The sequence below is a fragment of the Vanacampus margaritifer genome, chromosome 4 (assembly GCF_051991255.1).
Source record: "Vanacampus margaritifer isolate UIUO_Vmar chromosome 4, RoL_Vmar_1.0, whole genome shotgun sequence".
Lineage (NCBI taxonomy): Eukaryota > Metazoa > Chordata > Actinopteri > Syngnathiformes > Syngnathidae > Vanacampus > Vanacampus margaritifer.
The window spans coordinates 27,595,642-27,614,284 of NC_135435.1; the positions used below are offsets into that span (position 1 = coordinate 27,595,642).

General features: G+C 41.7%; 4 protein-coding genes across 10 annotated transcripts in view; 1 reads left to right on the top strand and 3 right to left on the bottom strand.

The window, feature by feature from the left end:
- Nucleotides 1–4,642, bottom strand: part of galns (galactosamine (N-acetyl)-6-sulfatase) — a 28,756-nt gene extending 24,114 nt beyond the window's left edge. For both annotated transcript variants that reach the window (XM_077563719.1, XM_077563718.1), the window contains exons 1-9: nt 4,494–4,642; nt 4,151–4,274; nt 3,982–4,056; nt 3,754–3,856; nt 2,125–2,268; nt 618–684; nt 412–539; nt 199–338; nt 4–107 (exon numbers count right to left, since the gene is read on the bottom strand). In XM_077563719.1, coding sequence (XP_077419845.1) covers nt 4–107; nt 199–338; nt 412–539; nt 618–684; nt 2,125–2,268; nt 3,754–3,856; nt 3,982–4,056; nt 4,151–4,274; nt 4,494–4,601 — 993 coding nt within the window. In that variant the 5' untranslated portion in view covers nt 4,602–4,642. The remainder of the gene's footprint in view (nt 1–3; nt 108–198; nt 339–411; nt 540–617; nt 685–2,124; nt 2,269–3,753; nt 3,857–3,981; nt 4,057–4,150; nt 4,275–4,493) is intronic.
- Nucleotides 4,643–5,014: 372 nt separating this feature from the next.
- trappc2l (trafficking protein particle complex subunit 2L) lies at nt 5,015–6,127 on the top strand. The gene is made up of 5 exons (XM_077564572.1): nt 5,015–5,088; nt 5,227–5,399; nt 5,684–5,771; nt 5,851–5,930; nt 6,009–6,127. Exons 1-5 carry the CDS (start codon nt 5,056–5,058, stop codon nt 6,052–6,054), a joined length of 420 nt encoding a protein of 139 aa, XP_077420698.1. The 5' UTR covers nt 5,015–5,055; the 3' UTR covers nt 6,055–6,127.
- Nucleotides 6,128–6,131: 4 nt separating this feature from the next.
- On the bottom strand, nt 6,132–10,949 carry pabpn1l (PABPN1 like, cytoplasmic). 2 transcript variants are annotated; one of them, XM_077564571.1, is made up of 7 exons: nt 10,713–10,949; nt 9,116–9,260; nt 8,690–8,757; nt 8,487–8,593; nt 8,321–8,408; nt 6,585–6,780; nt 6,132–6,500 (listed from the first exon to the last, which is right to left on the bottom strand). In XM_077564571.1, the coding sequence occupies exons 1-7, from the start codon at nt 10,788–10,790 to the stop codon at nt 6,451–6,453; spliced, it is 732 nt and encodes a 243-aa protein (XP_077420697.1). In that variant the 5' UTR covers nt 10,791–10,949; the 3' UTR covers nt 6,132–6,450. The 2 variants fall into 2 exon arrangements, with proteins under 2 accessions (XP_077420697.1, XP_077420696.1); XM_077564570.1 differs by having other exon boundaries at nt 6,132–6,780; nt 10,713–10,945.
- Nucleotides 10,950–12,216: 1,267 nt separating this feature from the next.
- cbfa2t3 (CBFA2/RUNX1 partner transcriptional co-repressor 3) overlaps nt 12,217–18,643 on the bottom strand; it is a 59,314-nt gene continuing 52,887 nt past the window's right edge. For all 5 annotated transcript variants that reach the window (XM_077563607.1, XM_077563606.1, XM_077563603.1 and 2 more), the window contains one exon: nt 12,217–17,848. In XM_077563607.1, coding sequence (XP_077419733.1) covers nt 17,477–17,848 — 372 coding nt within the window. In that variant the 3' untranslated portion in view covers nt 12,217–17,476. The remainder of the gene's footprint in view (nt 17,849–18,643) is intronic.

Sequence of the window (18,643 nt, forward strand, 5' to 3'; positions counted from 1 at the left end):
CACCTTGCCTGCTGTGATGTGTCCGGGCCACCAGGCAATGGCCGGCTCTCTCATGCCCCCTTCGTAGGTGGTCTCCTTCCCGCAGAGGAATGGCCCATTACTGCCACCTGAACAATTGCAGGCGTAAACATCGCATGACATAACATAACACCATGAATAAAATCCATAACATGACTTGTTTCCAAAGGTGACGCTTACTCTCACTGGGGCCAGACGTTAGAGCGGCTCCATTGTCTGAAGTGAAAAAAACAAAGGTGCTATTTTCAATACCCAGAGTCCTCAGCCTGGACAGGATCTGACCAACGCTGTAGTCCAGCTCCATCACGGCATCGCCATACCTACGTAACACAACATCCCGTTAACAACAAGAATCATCCGGTCCTGTGGTGAGAGAATGACGGGGGAACGCACCGGCCTCGTTGGCTCTTCCCGAGGAAGCGTCTGGAAGCGTAGACAGGGGCATGAGTGGCGTCAGCCGCCCAGTACAGGAAAAAGGGCTGTTGGGCCAGACGCTGTCCATTTATGAAGTCCAGACCTTCCTGTTGAAGAAGGAAACATGAGAGGCGGGGCATTTCTGTGGCTCGTCATGTAAATCAAGAACATACCTTTCAACTTACCTGCAGGTAAATCTGTGTGAGATTGGACTCTCCTGTTTTTCTATCGATCTGAAACTCCTCATAGTATCTACAAAGCAAGCACGGGGAGAACATGCAAACTCAACACTAAGGCGGAAAGTGGGATTTGAACCGAACCTCAAAACAGCGAGACACATGCTAACCGCTGCTCCACAGTGCTGCCCACTTTGCTCTATTCGTTGAAATCCAATCTTAAACTGTACAAATATCTTTCCCTAGGTTGTAATTAGTGATAGACCGATAAGATAGATCAACAGAATATTTTGTTCTATTGCTATAAAAACATGGAACCTGCCAAAAGAAAGATTAGTCTCTTCTTTCATCAGGAAAAAAACCCCACATATATTTGTATCTGTTTATTAGAATAAAGCAAGGTTTTATTATTATTCACAAACCGGTTGAAAACACTGGCAAGAAAGAGCAATATGGCCCTGGTTGATCTCTTATACTCTGCTGCCACCTGCTGGCCGTTTTTTGTAATAACTACCTCTTCATGTTAGAAGCTGTATCAAAAACTTCAGTATGCGCGAGCATAAAAAAACGTATAAATACGCTTTTGGGAATGAAGGACAAAGTATTAAAAAACGTATACGTTTTGGGGTTTCAATGAGTAAAGAATGTTTGTTAAAACATTTTTTTTTAAATTTTCAACACTTTGAAGGTTTTTCTTGCATTTTAAATATATAAAGAATAGACAGCTTTGTTTAAAAAATTGCATTTCTATGTAGAAAATTTGCCCATAATGTTTTACATTTCTTAAGTTTAAATTTTTTTAAACAAAAAGTGTCAGCATAATCTTTTATCAAAATAAAGTGGAAATTTAAATAAATCCATAAATGAAAAGTTCCCAGTATGTCACTGAGCGACAAACGCATGCGAATGTAGCTAATTTGGGGTTTTCGTCAGGGTTCGTAAAAGGCTTCAAAAGATCTACGCAAATGGCGAAAAAATTGTCTGAACACGTTCAAAATGTCTTTGCAAAAAGTCAAAACTGTCCCAAAACCCCAAATTTGCTACATTAGCAAGCATCAGTGAGACGCCAGCTTCATCGGCCTTCACATTCCTACAAAGGCCGATTATCAATCTATCCCTGGTTATAATTGTGTGATGATGAAAGTTTCCCAGGTGCAAACTACTAACGAGATTTTCCAAATTTCGCAGGTCCCCACAGAGCCAAGCGGGAGGGACCACTAAGACGTTGCTGAGGCGTGGCGAGCACAGAAGCAGTGACAGCCATCTCTCTTCCATGCGCTTCACTTCCTCCAGGTGTCCTCGCACTCAGCAAACACAACCTGCTGTCTCTGGAGGGCGTTGCGTGCGTTCATGTGCGCGCGCCAGGTGAGTTGCGCTGATTAAACTCCCGACTAAGCGAAAAACACCGCCGGCTGCCAGTTGCGCTGACCCTGAACACGAATATGGCTGGCTGTTTTCCAGGGACACAAATAGGCGTAAAATGGAATGCACGAGTGCAGGATGTGTGGGATTCTACCTGCCGACCATCTCCGAGTTGTTGTAGACGGGGACGTTGGGTCGCCCGCTGTTGTTGTAGGGCCCAAAATGGCAGTTGGGTGCGCCAAACCATTGGTGGAAGCCGTTCTTCAGGGGGAGGTACTGCGCTCTGTGGCCCAGATGCCTGCCGTCAAGTAAAGTGCTCTCACACAGTGCGCTGTCAACGTGGCTGACTGAGCATGTGCGCTTTCACTTAGTCACATGTGCGCAGCACATTTTCCACATCACACTGATTTGAAGTCACGGATCGGACTCGAGTCATTTGAGTAATAAAAAGGTGCACGTTGAGATTCCGGAACATTATTCTTTGCATTGTATGTAAAGTTGCTGCTTATTTTATAGTTTGAGGGGTTTTACAGTTAATTCATATATTTAAAAAATGTGGATATACAAAGGGAAAACAACCCTACTGGCACGTTACGATTTGGCCTTAAAAAAATTCAATTGTTTAACCCTGGAGAACCCACGGGGTCAAATTTGGCCACTATAAATTCTGCTACTCAAATAACAAAGACCTTTTTTTTTTTTTACAAATTTAACTTCAAAAGTCCAGAGTGCCACTTCTGACCCCTGCATGGGGCCATCTAGTGGATGAATATTGCACTTACATGAGCCAGAGTGGTGGTGACAAGATGGCTGGCAACATGCGGTTTTGTTGAGCTGGAAATCAATCCAAACAAAACCATCTTCTCAGCAAACCATCAGATGGTAAAATTGTGGTTTTTTTTGTTAATCTATTTATTTCATATCATGTTGCAGAATGCCTAGGAGTATGTTTTATATATATATATATATATATATATATATATATATATATATATATATATATTGATAAATTAGCAACTCTGAGCTAGTTTAAAAAAAGTGTTAAAATGGAAAAAACATTTATTTTGGTGTTCAGTGAACTTATAGCAGTCATTTAATGTATAATTCATAATTTTCCAAAGAAGAAAAGTGTTCTTGGGTTCTCTAGGGTTAAAAAAATGTGGCCTATAAACTGCACTTAAACCAAACTAACCAATCTCTACTAGGGAAAACATGCACACCGGTTGGCAATACAGTACTCAAAAACATTCAGCCATTTCTGTTATGAGTCATCATGGAACATGTTCATATTTTTTCCTCTCAAAATCTGTCAGATTCAGAAAGCATTTCTTATGCACACCCCTCAGTTCACCCCATGGAGTTTCAATCGGATTTAGGTCTGGGTTCTGGCTAGACTTTTCCAAATGAAATTTTGAATGATCCTGTTTGTTTTAGGTCATTGTAAAGCACAAAAGTAAAATTCCTCTTCATCTCCAGCTTTCGAGAAGACGCTTGAAGGTTTAGTATGAGCACTGGCTTTTGGAACTGCCCAGAATTCTCAAACTTCAGCTTCAGTTGAAGAAAAACAAACCCAAAGCACAATACCTTCACTTTGGACATGTACTTCTTAAGATGATGGACAAATTTAAATTTTGAAATTACGACCAAAACTTCCTCACATGATTACTGGAGACTTTGTTATTTAATTGCAAAATTAGCTTTGGGTGATTTCTCTCTGGTGGTAAACAATCTTAGCCTTGAAAAACTCTCTTTCAAAACCATTTTGAAATCAAAAGTCACTCACCATTTACCAACTATCTTGCTGATGTAGCCTTTCTTTTTCAGAATCTGAGGTAACAGGATCTCATCCCGAGAGATTCCTCCCACAATCTCCTGTGGTGTGTATGCTGAAAAAGAAGTCCACAATATATTCAGTCTCTGTGACATTAGCTGACAGGAGATGAGCATGATGGCCTGAAGTGATTTATAGATGATTTTTGTCAGAAGTGGAGATGTTTTTGTGGGTTTTCACCATTTCGGGCATGACCGTTAGTGGTGTAGAAGCCATTTCGGACAGGTAGCCTCCCAGTGAGTAGTGCAGCTCTGGCTGTTTGACATTGAGGGGTGGGGTTGCAACATTTAAAAGGTGAGGAGGAAAGAAATATTTTTTTTGTAAAATAATAGCAAGTCTGCTCACTTACATGGCGAACATAAAGGGTTAGCGGTGTAGAAGTTTGGGAAAAGCATGCCCTGTGCAGCCATGGCATCCAGGTTAGGAGTCTCTTTGGAGGGCTGGCCCAAAACCCCCAAGTCCCCCCAACCCATCTGATTCGTAGAAACAGACACAGATGTACGAGGGCATAATTTATCATTTTACAAGGCATACACATACAGGAACAGTTGATTATGATTGGAACTAAAGACGACAGAACACAACTTCATACATACAGTATATGTCACGTGCTTTGGTTAACTCATTCACAGACCAAACAAACCGAACATTATTCCCGGGATAAACGCAACAACAATAACAAAAAAACTCACGTCATCCATAAGCATAATGATTATGTTTGGTGGCGACGCAGCCCCCAATTTTTCTGCACATGAAAAACATATTAAAGCACACAAAAATGTTAAAACTGGACCAGACATCACAAACAACGCAATGTCGAATAGCACCAACTATCAGGAAGTGATCTTTGGTTTACTTCAGGCAGCTCATATGCGCAGTACTTGCGCATATGCATTCGAACATAATAGTTTACGTGGTTCTTTTTCAAGTAATTTAATTAATAAAAAATAATACTTAAATTAATAAAACGTAGTCGTTTTCGTTAAACTACAAATAATTCATATGACACTTATTGTGAGGGTCAAAAATATGTACAGACCTCGCAGGGTTTTTTGTGTTTATCGTATTTTTTGTCAGAAATAAAATAAATACTTTGTACATGCGTAATAATGATAATGATTAAATTTTTTTTTTTTAACCGGGAATGTGCGCTTAACGCTCCTTTTATTATTGCTTCATTGCCAAATTTCCTAAAGTCAGCGAATGCCCCATTGTCACGTGATCACTCAACCGGCACACAGGAAGAAAAGTAAAATGGCCGTGTGTATTTCTGTCATAGCAAAAGAGGTAATGCTCCTTTTTCTAGCTGCAAAACATCAGCATCTCTGTTATTGGCGTATTTTACCAAATGTCATTAATTCTCTTGTGCTGTCAAAATCGGCTTCCTATTATGTTAGTGTCGTGATTGTGTTTATGTTCCCTCAGAACTACCCGCTGTATATCCGCAGCGTTCCGACACAAAATGAGCTAAAATTTCACTACACCGTGCACACCTCCTTGGATGTGGTGGAGGAGAAGATTTCTGCTGTGGGGAAGTCATTGGGGGACCAGAGAGAGCTCTACCTTGGTCTTCTATATCCGACCGAAGACTACAAAGTGTATCCTCTTTGCAAAGGCGCACATTGTTTTCGAAATACAGTAATGTAATGTACACATGCAGAATCTAAAATTTAATAGGACTGTCTCAAATCCCACCATTATAAAGATGCTAATTTTGATCGTCACTGCCGCTAAAGTGTTTATTTTAACTGCATTTTTTGCTTAACAGGGTAACCAAAACGTGAAGTTCTCAAAATGATGCAAGACACCACAGCAAAGTACAACTTCTTGCACTCAAATGCCAATCACAACTGACAATGTTAATCCTTGACGATCTTACTAGATATGGCTATGTAACAAACTCCAAGGTTAAATTTGTTATTGTTGTAGACTCATCTAATACATCATTGCGGGACAACGAAATCAGAAGTGTAAGTTAAATTACCGTTGAATGCATATTTTACATTTTCTCAAGTTAAAATATTCATTTCCAATGAAATGCTCCTACAGATGTTTAGAAAACTGCACAACTCCTTCACCGACGTAATGTGTAACCCGTTCCATACTCCAGGAAATCCCATTCAGTCAAAGTGAGTTCATGTTTGAGCAATTTTATGCATTGGTCATTTTTCTAAAAATCACATTTAATGGTTGACCGTTTCTTTCAGGGCATTTGATGAAATTGTCTCAGGAATGATGGCTCAAAGCGCTTGATGTCCCCCAATGTACATTACCCCGCTTTCCACATTTTTGAATCGCATGTGTAAATAAAAATGATGTTGCTGCACATGTACATGCATCATTTTAGTACAAATGAAGCATCAGATCATTTTATTTGTTCACATAAAGCAAAGGATGTATAAATTAAACAGAGGAAGATTCATACAGAGCAAGCACAAAACAATACATTTGCATTAGTCCGTCAAAATGAAAGGACATTACGACTGCATGAATACGGGATCGTCACCCTCCCCCATCATGCATTTTACACAAAAAGCTTAAAATAATCTATTTGGAGGACTGATGCAGACAAACCAGTGAGCTCAGCAACACTCTTTAAAATCAGTTCAGAGGCCCAACTTTGTACACAAGCAGCAGGGAAACTGGTTTCTAGCGCTGTTGGGGGTAGTGCTGTCCGCTGGCCCCGGCTCCCATTTCCTCTGAAGGTGGGGTGATGAGGAGAAGACAAGGGTAGCGTTTGGACGTCTGTTCATGATAATCCATGTGGCCCCACTGTCTCTTACCCGCCGGGGGGCCTCCGTAGTAAGGGTGGGGGTTCTGGTGTTGCGGTCTAGTGGACTGGTAGCGAAACCTGCCTCGGGATCCATGCTGGCCCCTGGGGGTCTGGAAGCCCCGCCCTCTGCCTCTTGAGTGGCCACCTCTGTGGCCTCCCCTGTCGGTAGTGCTGATGCCAGGCATGTTGGTCCTTTTGGGCAACACCTGGAATGTAAAAATAAGACTGTTTGTCTTTAGCTCTATTCATCAAATGCTTCTTTATGTGTAAAGATGAAACTTAGCAGTGTAAATAATTGTACACAGTTGTAGTGAGGATAGTTATGTCAAGCTCACATGCACAATTTTTAATTACAACATTTGCTCCCTTGTGTTAAAATTGAGCCTCTGCAAGAATTAACTTTTTTTTTTTGCGGAATATAAATAAGCACCAAAAGCCGCCTGTTTTTAAATCCATCTCAAGGGGCGGACATTTTTTTTTTTAACTTGCTGCTGATTTTAAATGACACACTTGTTCAGGGCCAAGGTAATGACCAATCACGGCTCAGCTTGCGAACGTCACATGACCAAACAGAAAACAGTTGAGCAGTGATTAGTCGCTACCCGAGGAACTGTGATGACATTTGCAATCGACATCAACTGGCAAAAAGGCTGAGATTTTGCATTCCACAAACAATATTAAAGTGGAAGTCAACTTTAACTAATTTACTGCCATTGACGGCTATAGACGTCAAAAATTAATTGGAACTATTTCTATTAGTTTACATTTTTTCCACTTTTGTTAAGAGTATGAATACCTAGATTTTTTTTTATTGCGCATTTAGAACAGATATACAATTTGTGATTAATAGGTAGTGAAGTCATGCGATTAATTACGATTAAAATTTTCACTCACCTGACGCCCCTAATAATAATAATCCTTTTTTTTTTTTAAGTCGCATCAGGAGATTAATTTTTTTAATATTAATTAATTGCATGACTTCAATAGTTAACTCACGATTAATCACACATTTTATATCTGTTCCAAATGTACAATATTTTTTTCCTAGGTTTTCATACTCTTGTTAATAAAAATGGAAAAAAAAATGTTAATAGAAATAGTTCAAATGAATTTTTGACGTCTATAGTTTCTTGACACTTAACATGTTATGCGACCTCACTAGTCTAAACATGACATTCTGATTAATATTACATTCATGCAATATGAGTTGTGAAGCAAAATCCAGCCGTTTTTATCCTTCTTAGGGGCGGCCATTTTGCTACTTGCTGTCAACTGAAGATGACATCACAGTTGCTCAGGGCTCAGGCAACAATCAATCACAGCTGACCTGATTTCTGAAGCTGCGCTGTTATTAGTCGTTACCAGAGACACGAGCAACTGTGATGTCATCTTCAGTCGACAGCAAGTGGCAAAATGGCCGCCTACTGAGATGGATAAAAACGGCTGGATTTGCTGCATAACTCATATTCAACTAACGCAATATTAACCAGAATATCGTATTTAGACTAGTGGGACTCCATGGAACATATTGTCAAAGAAAAATTTTTGGGTTGACGTCCGTAAAGAAAATTTTTGGGTTGATATGAAACCAACGGCAAAATCCACCCGTTTTTCTCCATCTCAGGGGTCGACCATTTGACATCGTAGCTTCAGATCAGAATACTGTATTTATTTTAGACTAGTGGTGCTGTATAGAAAACATTGAATATTTTTTCCTCCTTATGGTGCAGTGAATGTCATTCTCACCTTGAGAACTCTTCCTCGGAACACCGACTCATGCAGGGCAATAGCACTCTGCACCGAGTTGCGATCATAGAACTCGATGTAAGCAAAGCTGCAAAACAGCAAGATTGGAAAATGAGCAAAATGTTTCTTGGCAGACGACCATTCCAGAACTTGACATTAAACTGACCCTTTGGGGTGACCGGTGAACCTGTCGCAGAGGATGGTGACACGGTTGACAGGACCGCAGCCGTTGAAATGGATCTCCAACTCATCTGCAGTAGCTCCGTAGTCCACCTGGGATTTGAACCAGAGCGCATGCTGTTATCAAGTAGTTTGGGCAAAAGGCATTGGGATAATTTTTTTTTTAAAAAAGTATAATAAATGTCTTACATTTCCTACATAAATTGACCTGTTGTCTGCATCTATCCTCTCCTCGGGTGTCATGTGGTAGAACGTGCCTGTGGCAAGACAAAAAATTATTGACCAATTGCATTACCTGAGCTTAATTTGAGAGGTTCAAAGTTCAGGTCAAGTAAGATATTGCATGTAGCAATTTCTATACTTCTTTAAAAAACAACAATGTGGTACTCTTTCAATCTTGGAGTTAATGGAAGATGGGCAGCAAGTGAGTGGGGGGAAGGCAGAAAAAAAAAAAAAAAAAAGGATCCCTCCGCTCCATCGGGCAGCGATGAGGCACATTAAGTGCCGCAGGTGTTAGCCACATGACACAGCTAGCTCACCTGGCTAAAATACAACGTTGAACTTCACACAAACTGTATTTACTGCTACCAAACCTCAAATGACGGGTCATCTCACCAAGCCGGGGGCTGTTGGTCAGCAGCTGCATCTCCTCACCGTCACACCTGTCCTCCTCCTCTTCTACTATTCCCTCCTCCTTCATTCTTTCAGTCTCTTCTTCCATCTCCAGCTCCTGAACTCGGGCCTTGATGGCTGCCAGCTCCTGTTTATGCACAAATAAATAGTCAGTGAGGTTTATTAGGAACTGTCTGCCACCATGACACAGTGGAATACTACACTAATGCAGCCACAATAATAAACGATGAGTAAACAGTTTCTCAGATTGCAAAGCTGGACATAATCTTTTACAAATAAGCTGTTTGTTCCAGAATTACACAAACCCTACATGCCAGTCTTGGAACCGTGTTCACATGTGCATAATTGGTAAAGCTGAGCAAATCCAGAAAACCACGTTTTTTTTCTATTTTGATGTTGATTGCTTCCATCAAGAATACAGGTGTGTGCATAATACATATGCTAATTCCTGTTAGCATTATGCTAGCAGACTTGTTAGATGAAATGACATGGTTTGGTTAAAACATTTTGTAACAGCACATTGTTTGATTCACTTTTCTTTTCCTTGTCAGTTTTATCGTGAACTGTTAATAGCTTGCCGCCAAAAAAGTGTTTTATTTAAACCCGTGGGCAGTATTTTACTTTGAAATGGCTGGTTCAGAACCATCAAAAAAAAAAAAAAAAACGGGCCACAATGGACTATATGCCACGGAGGAGGCGGGACTTCCGACCTCTGGGTTTACGACGTGGGCCGCGTCCCAGTACTTGCGCTTCCGCCTTTGTGCCCCTCGGTTGCGTGTTCCTGGCGAGGGGTGCGAGGCTGCGAGCGTGTAGTGTATGTCTCAGTGTCCGAAGCATTCCAGATAGCCAAGACGCCCTCCCGTCAATGAACGGGAGCGTGCGGTTGGGGAGCGCGAGTGTTGGAACTGTAGCCAGCAGTGGCCGGAAACGGCGCTGATGTGTAAAACCCGGAAGTCCGTGGCATCTACCCCATAGCGCTAAAATCGTATATATAGTACACTATATCGTGTATACCAGGATCAAAAGAGCTTCAGTATACAGTTACTTAGGTTACATTTGTTAGGTGGTCCAGCGACATTTTCCCAATGTAAAAAATGTGTCTAGGCTAAATAAAGTTTAAGAAACAATAACGTTATAGTTTGGTGCTGATCCAAATGAGCAATGATCAGCCTTGGTGGAGGTCTTCCCTCTACTGAATACCACTTGCCATTTGTGTCATCTTGTATAACTGTAATTCGATTGTGCAGGTGAACCGAATTGGCAAGTGTGCATCATCCCCTTCAACATGCTTGCTATACTTCGCCTTTAAATCGAGCCAAGCAACCACATGTGAGAAACGGCCCGACACAGATCATTAAGCTTTAAATATTTTTTTCAACACTATCCAGTCTTTCTCATCCATGTCTAAACATCAGGGGAATATTATATCTACATCTCGCTGATGCATTAAAGTCTGGATGTTTAAACCGGTACATTTTCATGTGTGCGCCATTCCTCCACCGCTGCTAGCGTCCGTTCTTCCACCGCAGCGGCGGCTGCTCATTTCCTCGCCGATAACGAAAAGGAAAAAAACACTCACCGGGTCCTCGCCGAGATGCTCCCCGATGGACTGTCCCTGCAGATAGGCGTATTCCAGATGATTGTCCGCCATGCTCATTGTTTCAACATGGCTTCTGCAGCCAGGTCTCACCGCAGCCTGCTAACACGCTACGCGCAAATAATGCCACCCCGGAAGTAGACTGTGAGGACGCGCGTGACGTCGTGAACTTAACGAGCGTCAGCTGTGCGCGTGCACGTCTTGCGCTGTGTTGATTGACAGCGTCGTCTTGTGCCACTGGCCACGTCCGACAATTTTCTGAGCTGCCCCCACCCCAGTTAACCTTTAACCCCAGCGGGACTTACGTCATGAATTCATAATGATCTGTAATTGAAAACCTAATGAAAAGAGTTGAATTAGTCATAAATAAATAAATAAATAAGCTATTACTAGCCTGCCAGGCATTAATAAAATAATGAATAATCCTTAATTAATGTACAGTACTTGCAGCTGTCTGCCTAAACCCCGGTCACTAAACGGCAGCATATTTTGTATCTCAATCGAATAAATGCAACATTGCACTATTTGTTTTTGTATGTGCAGGTCTCAAGTCACCCTGTGACATCTGAATAATTTCTGTTCTTTATGTTTCGTATGTATAATCATTCTTAGGCTTTTTTTTGTGGTTTTGTTTTGAGATTCCATCGTGATCATTTATTGACTTCTGTTGCTGAGTGCTTCCCAATTGTTTTTTGGTACCCTCCCTCTCCACTGCGACTATAAATAGTGTCACTTTTCTATAAAATGTTTCACTCTGTCAATAAAAGCACCACTGACATCTACAGTAGTGGATGTGGACTTCACTTCATTGCAATATGGCAAAAAATAAAAAATAACATGCTCACCCTGGCGTCGCTATGGACTATGGATAAATGAACACAGATGCAATATTTCTGAGTCAATAAACCATTCTGGACCAATTAAGTTGAAATTAGCCAATTTCCCGCAACACATCTATATCATCTGTGATTATGTTAAAGCCAAAAGCCAAGCAGAGCTGCACTGAATTTTTTTTGAATGAACTGATTAGCTTCTGATAAGTGGCACATACTTTGCAGTGTAAAGTTGTCGATGCGGCGAAGGTGAAGGGGGATTTGTGTTTGGTACTATAAGGGAAAATATTATCCATCCTAGCTTTGTGCTGCCCCTAGTTGTCATGGTGATAAAAGCTGTACCTGCCATAGGCAAATTGCCATTGTATTTTGTTATGATTTTTAATTTTGTGCACAATTTGTCTCACAATCTGGCTCTACTAAATGTAATTAAATGTAAAACAGTATTCAATTTGTGTGACAACTCTTTACTGTCAATATCGATTTCATGGGAACATGGTTTGGGCAACCCACATGGGAGACATGGTGGTGTGTTGGTGTATACTTTTCAATTATAATTGATTGAAAAGGTTTCAAAGGGTCCAGAGCAGAATCTATTGGCAATTACAGTGATAAATATTGTTTTAGGAGTGTAAAAAAAAAAATGCAGCGTGTACGGCTTTCATTTCATATTTTAATTACACAGTTACATTGTTCAACACAGACAATAACCTGAATTAGAATGTTTTACAGCGTCACACATCCAACAGAGCGAACAGTTAAAGAGCGGTATTAGCAACAGGGAGGAAAGCATGCAAGAAATAAATACAAATCAGAATTTAATTCCTCTGGCACAGTTTACTTTATCTAAAAACGGCAACAGGAACTTGAAAAGAGAGAAATAAAGCAAAGATTTTCAGTCAACCTTCCCTACAGAAAATTGCTGTTTTTTCCCCACGTCATAGTGTATTGCACAATACAGTATAGAATGCTGTTCAGACACCCTCGTTTTCATTCTTTTATGTAAAGTTAAAAACGGGACCATCCTGAGCCATGACATTTTTTGGGGGAGTATGCAAGTGCTGTATGGGACTTTTAGCACATTAGCTTTCACCTCTGGCTATTCAGCAGTGCCTGTCACGGGAAGGATGCGCCATCACTTCTGATGAGCCTTGAGACATCATTGGTTAGCTCCGTTTGGCAACCTGCTAAAATGTGTCGTTTTAAAACATGCTTTATAAAGCGGGGAGCCTTTAAAGGTATTCACAAGAGCAGAGCCCGTTTCATTTCACAGAATGCAAAGAAACGAATATGACAAATCTCATTTGTTTGACACAATGTATCGGACACACCCTCGTGAACAGACTGTCACAACAAAGTACAGTTAAGCTACTCTTTAGGTCTGCTTTGCTTTGCGTGAATGTACGCTTCACACCCCACATCCGCCTCCTAAACTCTCTATTAATGCTCAAACAAAAACATTACCTTAAAGACAATGGAAGCAAATAGCTTTTGGTTGTATTTTGGTCATTTCTAAGTGGTCAGTTCGGTTTGGTTTATTTCTTGGAGGGCATCAATACAGACAAGGGCGCACGCTAACAATCCGCAGTGTGGCACCGCGCCACTAGGTGGCGCCTCTTTGTTTTTCTGGGCATGTTCAGCGCTTTTTCGTTTTTTTTTTGGCTGTGAACGTTTTTGACGCCGGGGAGGCACGATTAACCCAACTAACCCACAGTTTTTTTGTTTCTTTTTAATAAAAACGAACCTGTGGACTTCTAGTTGCTCTCCCGTTTTTTTTGTTGTTAACACGCGCTAACAGCGTTTGAAAGGCGTTGCCACCGTAATGCTCTTTTAATGCTGATAATGTTTACAAACCACACAACGTTAACACAGATACTGTCGCTACATATTGTGGATCTCTGTCAGTCGTCTGCCTGGGGTCTTTTATTAAAGCTCGGAGGGTTTCAAGTACAAAGATGTGGTGGGGGAAAGGAAAATAAGTTTATAAAACCACACTCTATTCAGAATATACAAACAGTCGGCGTTCCAGAGGAGATGCTTTTAATATGTCACAGAAACACAATTTAGAATGTCCGTTGAACGTTTAAAGCTCAAATGTTTCACTCTTGGCTCCGATTCTCTGACTGTTTGCATCTCAGACACTTTGGTTAACTGTAGTGGAGCTTTAACCTCATCCTATCCTGGTTTGGCATCACGACAAAAGGTCAAAGCCGCTTATGGCAATGCAGGAGTACTTTGGTCTGCGCTTTTATTGGTTTTGGATGACAAATGGCTTGCCACGGTCAATGATGTGTTCAGTGATATGTTTGGTTGTTGTTTCACCGACGGATCGGTCTGACGGACGCAGTTACGGCGGCAAAGCCTTTCGAAACCCAAACAGGTCACGGATTCACACGTGTGGATGCGCGCTTCCGTGTCTGCACTCGGCCCATCTTTTCAAAGTCCAGGTGAAGCTCTCCTGGGTGATTAGCTGTATGGTCTCAGGAGGTAGCAAGTGAAGAGTGCTCGGGCGTCACAAAAGTGAACGCCGCATCGAAGAGGCCATTTCTGTTGCAAATACAAAAAAATGCTACACAGAGATGCAGCACAAGCTTGCAGCTTATTCGCACCGTAAGCACCAGATCATCTTTAAATAATGTCATCATTCACTGTGGCCATATGTTGGGAGTTTTAAAGTGTTTATGGGAACCAAATTTGCTTGAATGTGGCCACATGGCCCTTTTCCACTCGGTAAAAGCCCAAGGCTGATAATCAACCAAGGGAACGCTCAAAAGCTGTGTGGAAAAAAAGCGATAAGATCCTCCATTTTTTTTCAATGATCAAAAACTTAGTTTAAAAACAAGGGAGCCAAATTAACATCTGATGTTGGCTTTACTTCATCTGAATACTGGCTAACGGTCCAATTTTACTTGGAAAGGTTTTACTGCAGCTGGAGGTAACAAACATAACGAAAGAGTGAAGAGAAACGGTCACAGAGGAACTATTCTAAATGAGCGGTAATATTTCACAGGACTCAATTGAAACGAGAAACTAATTTGGCATGAATGATTTGAAATGAGTCTCCTCCTGCGTGACTTTACCAAATCCGGTGTCAAGGAAATTCGGTACACTGAAAATATTCACTCATAATTTTAAAAGAATGAACGACGATCACATCTCTTGACAAGGTGATCGATTTCTCCTCAGTAAGTTCATTAAAGCCTAATTCATGTATTCCTGGAAGTCATGCAGTTCATGCACACTTGATCTGTCAGAATGTACGTTCCCCTACATCTACTCCACTGAAGAAAAGTGTTTGAATTATCTATTTAAAAGGAAAAACAAAAGAAAGAAAGAAAGAAAGAAAGCAATCGATACATTAGAGAAACAAATGTACTGTGAGAAAATCATATTCTGGACATTAAACTTTAAAGGTTTCTGTTATTTGGCAAACACATTTTTGGACCTCTTTAAATACTATGTACATTCACATTAAGTTACCGATGTTACTTTAAATATATTTATATGTATCTATATTATATGACACCCTATGGGCAGTTGCTGAGGTTCCATTCAGTAGCTGAATTCTCTTCATATTGCACCTCCGTCCTCTCACTGTCTTACAATGCGAGCAATACAAAATATTCTACAAGAGGGGTTTCATCTCATTAATATAGATACAACAAATCAAACAATGAGTACATTGTGGGGCTTCCTCTCATAGACGAGCGTCCTTGCCCGGGATCCCACTGCTCAGTCCCCAGGATGAGGAAAATGAAAGGTAACAAAAAAAAAAAAAAAAAAAAAAGTCAATTTCTGGATATACACAAGGTCATGTGTAGGTGAGCGACGATAGACTATTGAAAAATGTAAAGAGGAACAATATCTACAAGCGGGTTTGATCCCTTTCCCGCGCTGTCTTGCTCTGATGTCAATTCCGAAGCAGACTGGGTGGGGGTGGGGGGGGGGGCAGACTCGAGTCAAGTAGTCGGGCCAAAGTGTCGGGATGTGGGATGAAGGGAGGTAGAAAAAGAGGAGAGTCTGCACCGCCCTTCTCTCGGCTCTGTTCATCGTGCTTTGGAAAAGGTGTGTGAATGTAAAGCTACATTTCACCTCACCATTGGAGATTTAAAAAAAAACAAAAACAAACATACACAATGCTTGCATGTGTTCTGCTGGATGCAATTGCTCCTCCAGGCTTGAGGTTTTTGGTAGCTACATTGTTGTGTATGTAACGTCATCTCCGTTGAGTCCGCGTAGCGTTTCCGTTCCCTCTTTTTTTTTTTTTTTGCTTCCCACTCTCAAACAAATCTCATCGGGGTGAGGCCTCGGTCCATTTCGCCAAGTGGTTCACAGCGTTGTCCATATGTCTGGGCCATCACTGAAAGATGGCTGAAGTCTTGTCCACGGTGCAGAAGGCAGCTACGCAGCAGAGCCTGACTTTCGCTCTCTTTCTCTCATGGGCTGCCTTATCTGCTGAGGAGGTGATGTTGCTTTGCGTTTGGTTATGAGTGCTTCTCTTTATCGCTTACTCACTTTGGCAGTGTAATACAAAGGTTTGGATCAGGTTGTTTTTCATCTTTGAATTCATTTGGGTTCACAATGGTTTTTCGAGAGGTGAGTCCGGCGTAGATTTTTCTTGGCTCGCTAGCAAGGTAGTTAGCAGTTTAAAACTCGTGTCATTACGATGGTTATCAACGTCCGCGTCGTCACTTTTTTTTTTGTCTTATTTAGAATATTTGGACTGTTCTTTGTATTCCGTTAAAGCCCGAAAGAAATGTTTCATAAATACTAAGTTGTGTTTCTGAGGAATGGCATCACTTGTTTCCCCCAAAGCTAAATGTATTTGAGGTATAAAAAAGAAAAAAAAAAGTTTATCATCCTTATCTTGTTGGCATTTGGAGACTGGAAAAGATCAGTACTGTTAGCGCATATAACAGGTCTGGGTGCTCTCATTGGGACAAAATTATGAGGAAATTGAAGTGCTAATTGATCTTGTCTTAAACACAGCTCATGCGAGCACATCTTAGTCAAGTCTCCAGGTACCCGAGCTAAACTTATGATATGTTACTGTCACTCGTTATTGTGCTTTTCAACAGTTACACTAAGCCTAAGGTGACCAGAATCCGGAACAGTCTCGTTTTGAGTGTTGTGTCTCATGTCCCTGCGGATTTTGCCAGCCGCATTGTTTTGTCTCACTTTTACGCAGGTCTCGTCGCCACAGTGTCCGTTTTTTTTTGTTCTTGTTTTTTTTTTAGTCCGGTCAGCCAGCCAATTGTTTGGGCCATGTGTATGTCAATCACACAGTTGTCATAGCGATTCGTAGGATAAACTAATTAAAAAGAAATTTAACTGTTGAATTACTTCCAATTTACTTCCACATTCACATTTGCGTTCTCTCTAATCGTGTTTTCGTTATAACTGAACTCACTCTAATTCCTGCTTCCATTTCTACGAATCATGGGATATGTAGCTATCTAGCTAACTAGCTTAATGCTGCGGTTGCCAGTGAGACCCTACCCAAACTTAGCTTTTCTGGCGGCAGATTAATTCCAATGTTACAATACGGGACCGGCTGCTGGGACCGAGCAAAAAAGGTTGGATAAGGGTGAGTGCATTTTTGTTTAGCGCTGTTGAACTGTCAATCAAGATAGCATTTAGCATTAGCTAAAGTAATAGCACAATGACTGGTCACCAGATTGACTACCGATTAAATGTAAATTTATTGTGTCGCGGTTTTTAATTTTGAAAATCTGATCACCTTAACTAAGCCAGAATGTTAAGCTATCAGAGTTCAAAAAAAAAAAAAGAAAAAGAAAAGAAAAGAAAGAAGGAACAAGGTCTAAATTGTTGGAGGAGGAAAGGGGTCACTGTGAGATGAAGATTCCTCAGTTTGGTTTTGTGTGGCTACTGTCATACGAACGGGATCCCACGTCAGCGAGATGTGGCATCAAGTAGCGCGGGTGTGGCTGGAGTGGTGGAGCGAGAGGCACTACTTGAACTGCTCTCCTTGGGGCTGGCCGACATGCTGCCGCTGCCACTGCCCGCCCCCGCCGCAATCCCGCTCTGGCCCGCCAGCGACAGCGGACCCGGAGGGGCGCTCTCCGAGTGGGTGGGGGGTGCGCTGGACGCCGAGGAGGGGGTGCCAAGAGGAACACTGCTGCCCCCTGGCAGCCCTTGCAGACCTTGACCACAGACGTGGTGGTGCCTCTCCCAGTCTTTGTGTTGGCAGAAGGAGCCGCAGTAGCGAGCTGTGTTGCAGCCGCTGCACGTTTCGCTGGCTTTCCTCCCGCAGTTCCAGCAGCTCTGGTGAGACAGTGGGAAGACAGACGGTTGATAAAAATAAGTCTCTTTTTGTCTCCAAGACATGACACAGTTATATGTGTGTGCGGTGCTTGATTTATGGTTTTCCTGCTAAATCTATTTACATGGTGGATTCATTTCAAGTCTGCTCTGGTTTGAGCCACCAGCAGGTGGTGGTCATCTGCTCTGGAATGGCCTCAGTCTGGCACCCTGCGCTTACCATCTGCGTCTGTCTGCCATTATTATACAAACAACTGGACTGCTTCTGCAGCGATGATGGCACCATGGTGGTGCTGCTAAACAAGAGCCAAGAGCTGTTAGCTGAACGTCAGAAGCTGATAAAATGCTGGTGCTAGCTGCCTGCTGCTGGTAATAATGTCGCGGTCCAGAAAATTGGGAGCCAGCCTCTATCTGACTTCAAGCTTATGAGGTCAGACGGCAAAGAAAAAAAAAAAGGTACAGTGGTGTATAGACTTGCTATTTTAATTTGGTTCGAAATAAGCGTTTTTTTTTTTGCATTTTGCGCCTCATCAAAAGACAAAGCTGGGACTAAAAAGCTGAGACAGTCCCAAAAAAACGTCACTGGACTGGACGTACACACGTGACGTTACCTCACCTACGCATGGGAAATAGGTGGCTTGGTACTATTTATACCACACCAGCTAGCTAGCTAGCAATGAGCTTTGGCTAGCTACTTTTGCGGCTAAACACGTTGTGGAGCCGCTTCTAGGTTATTGCCTCCATGGCGGCAAGTAACCTACACTTTTGAAAAGTATCGTTTTCATGAGGGGATGACAG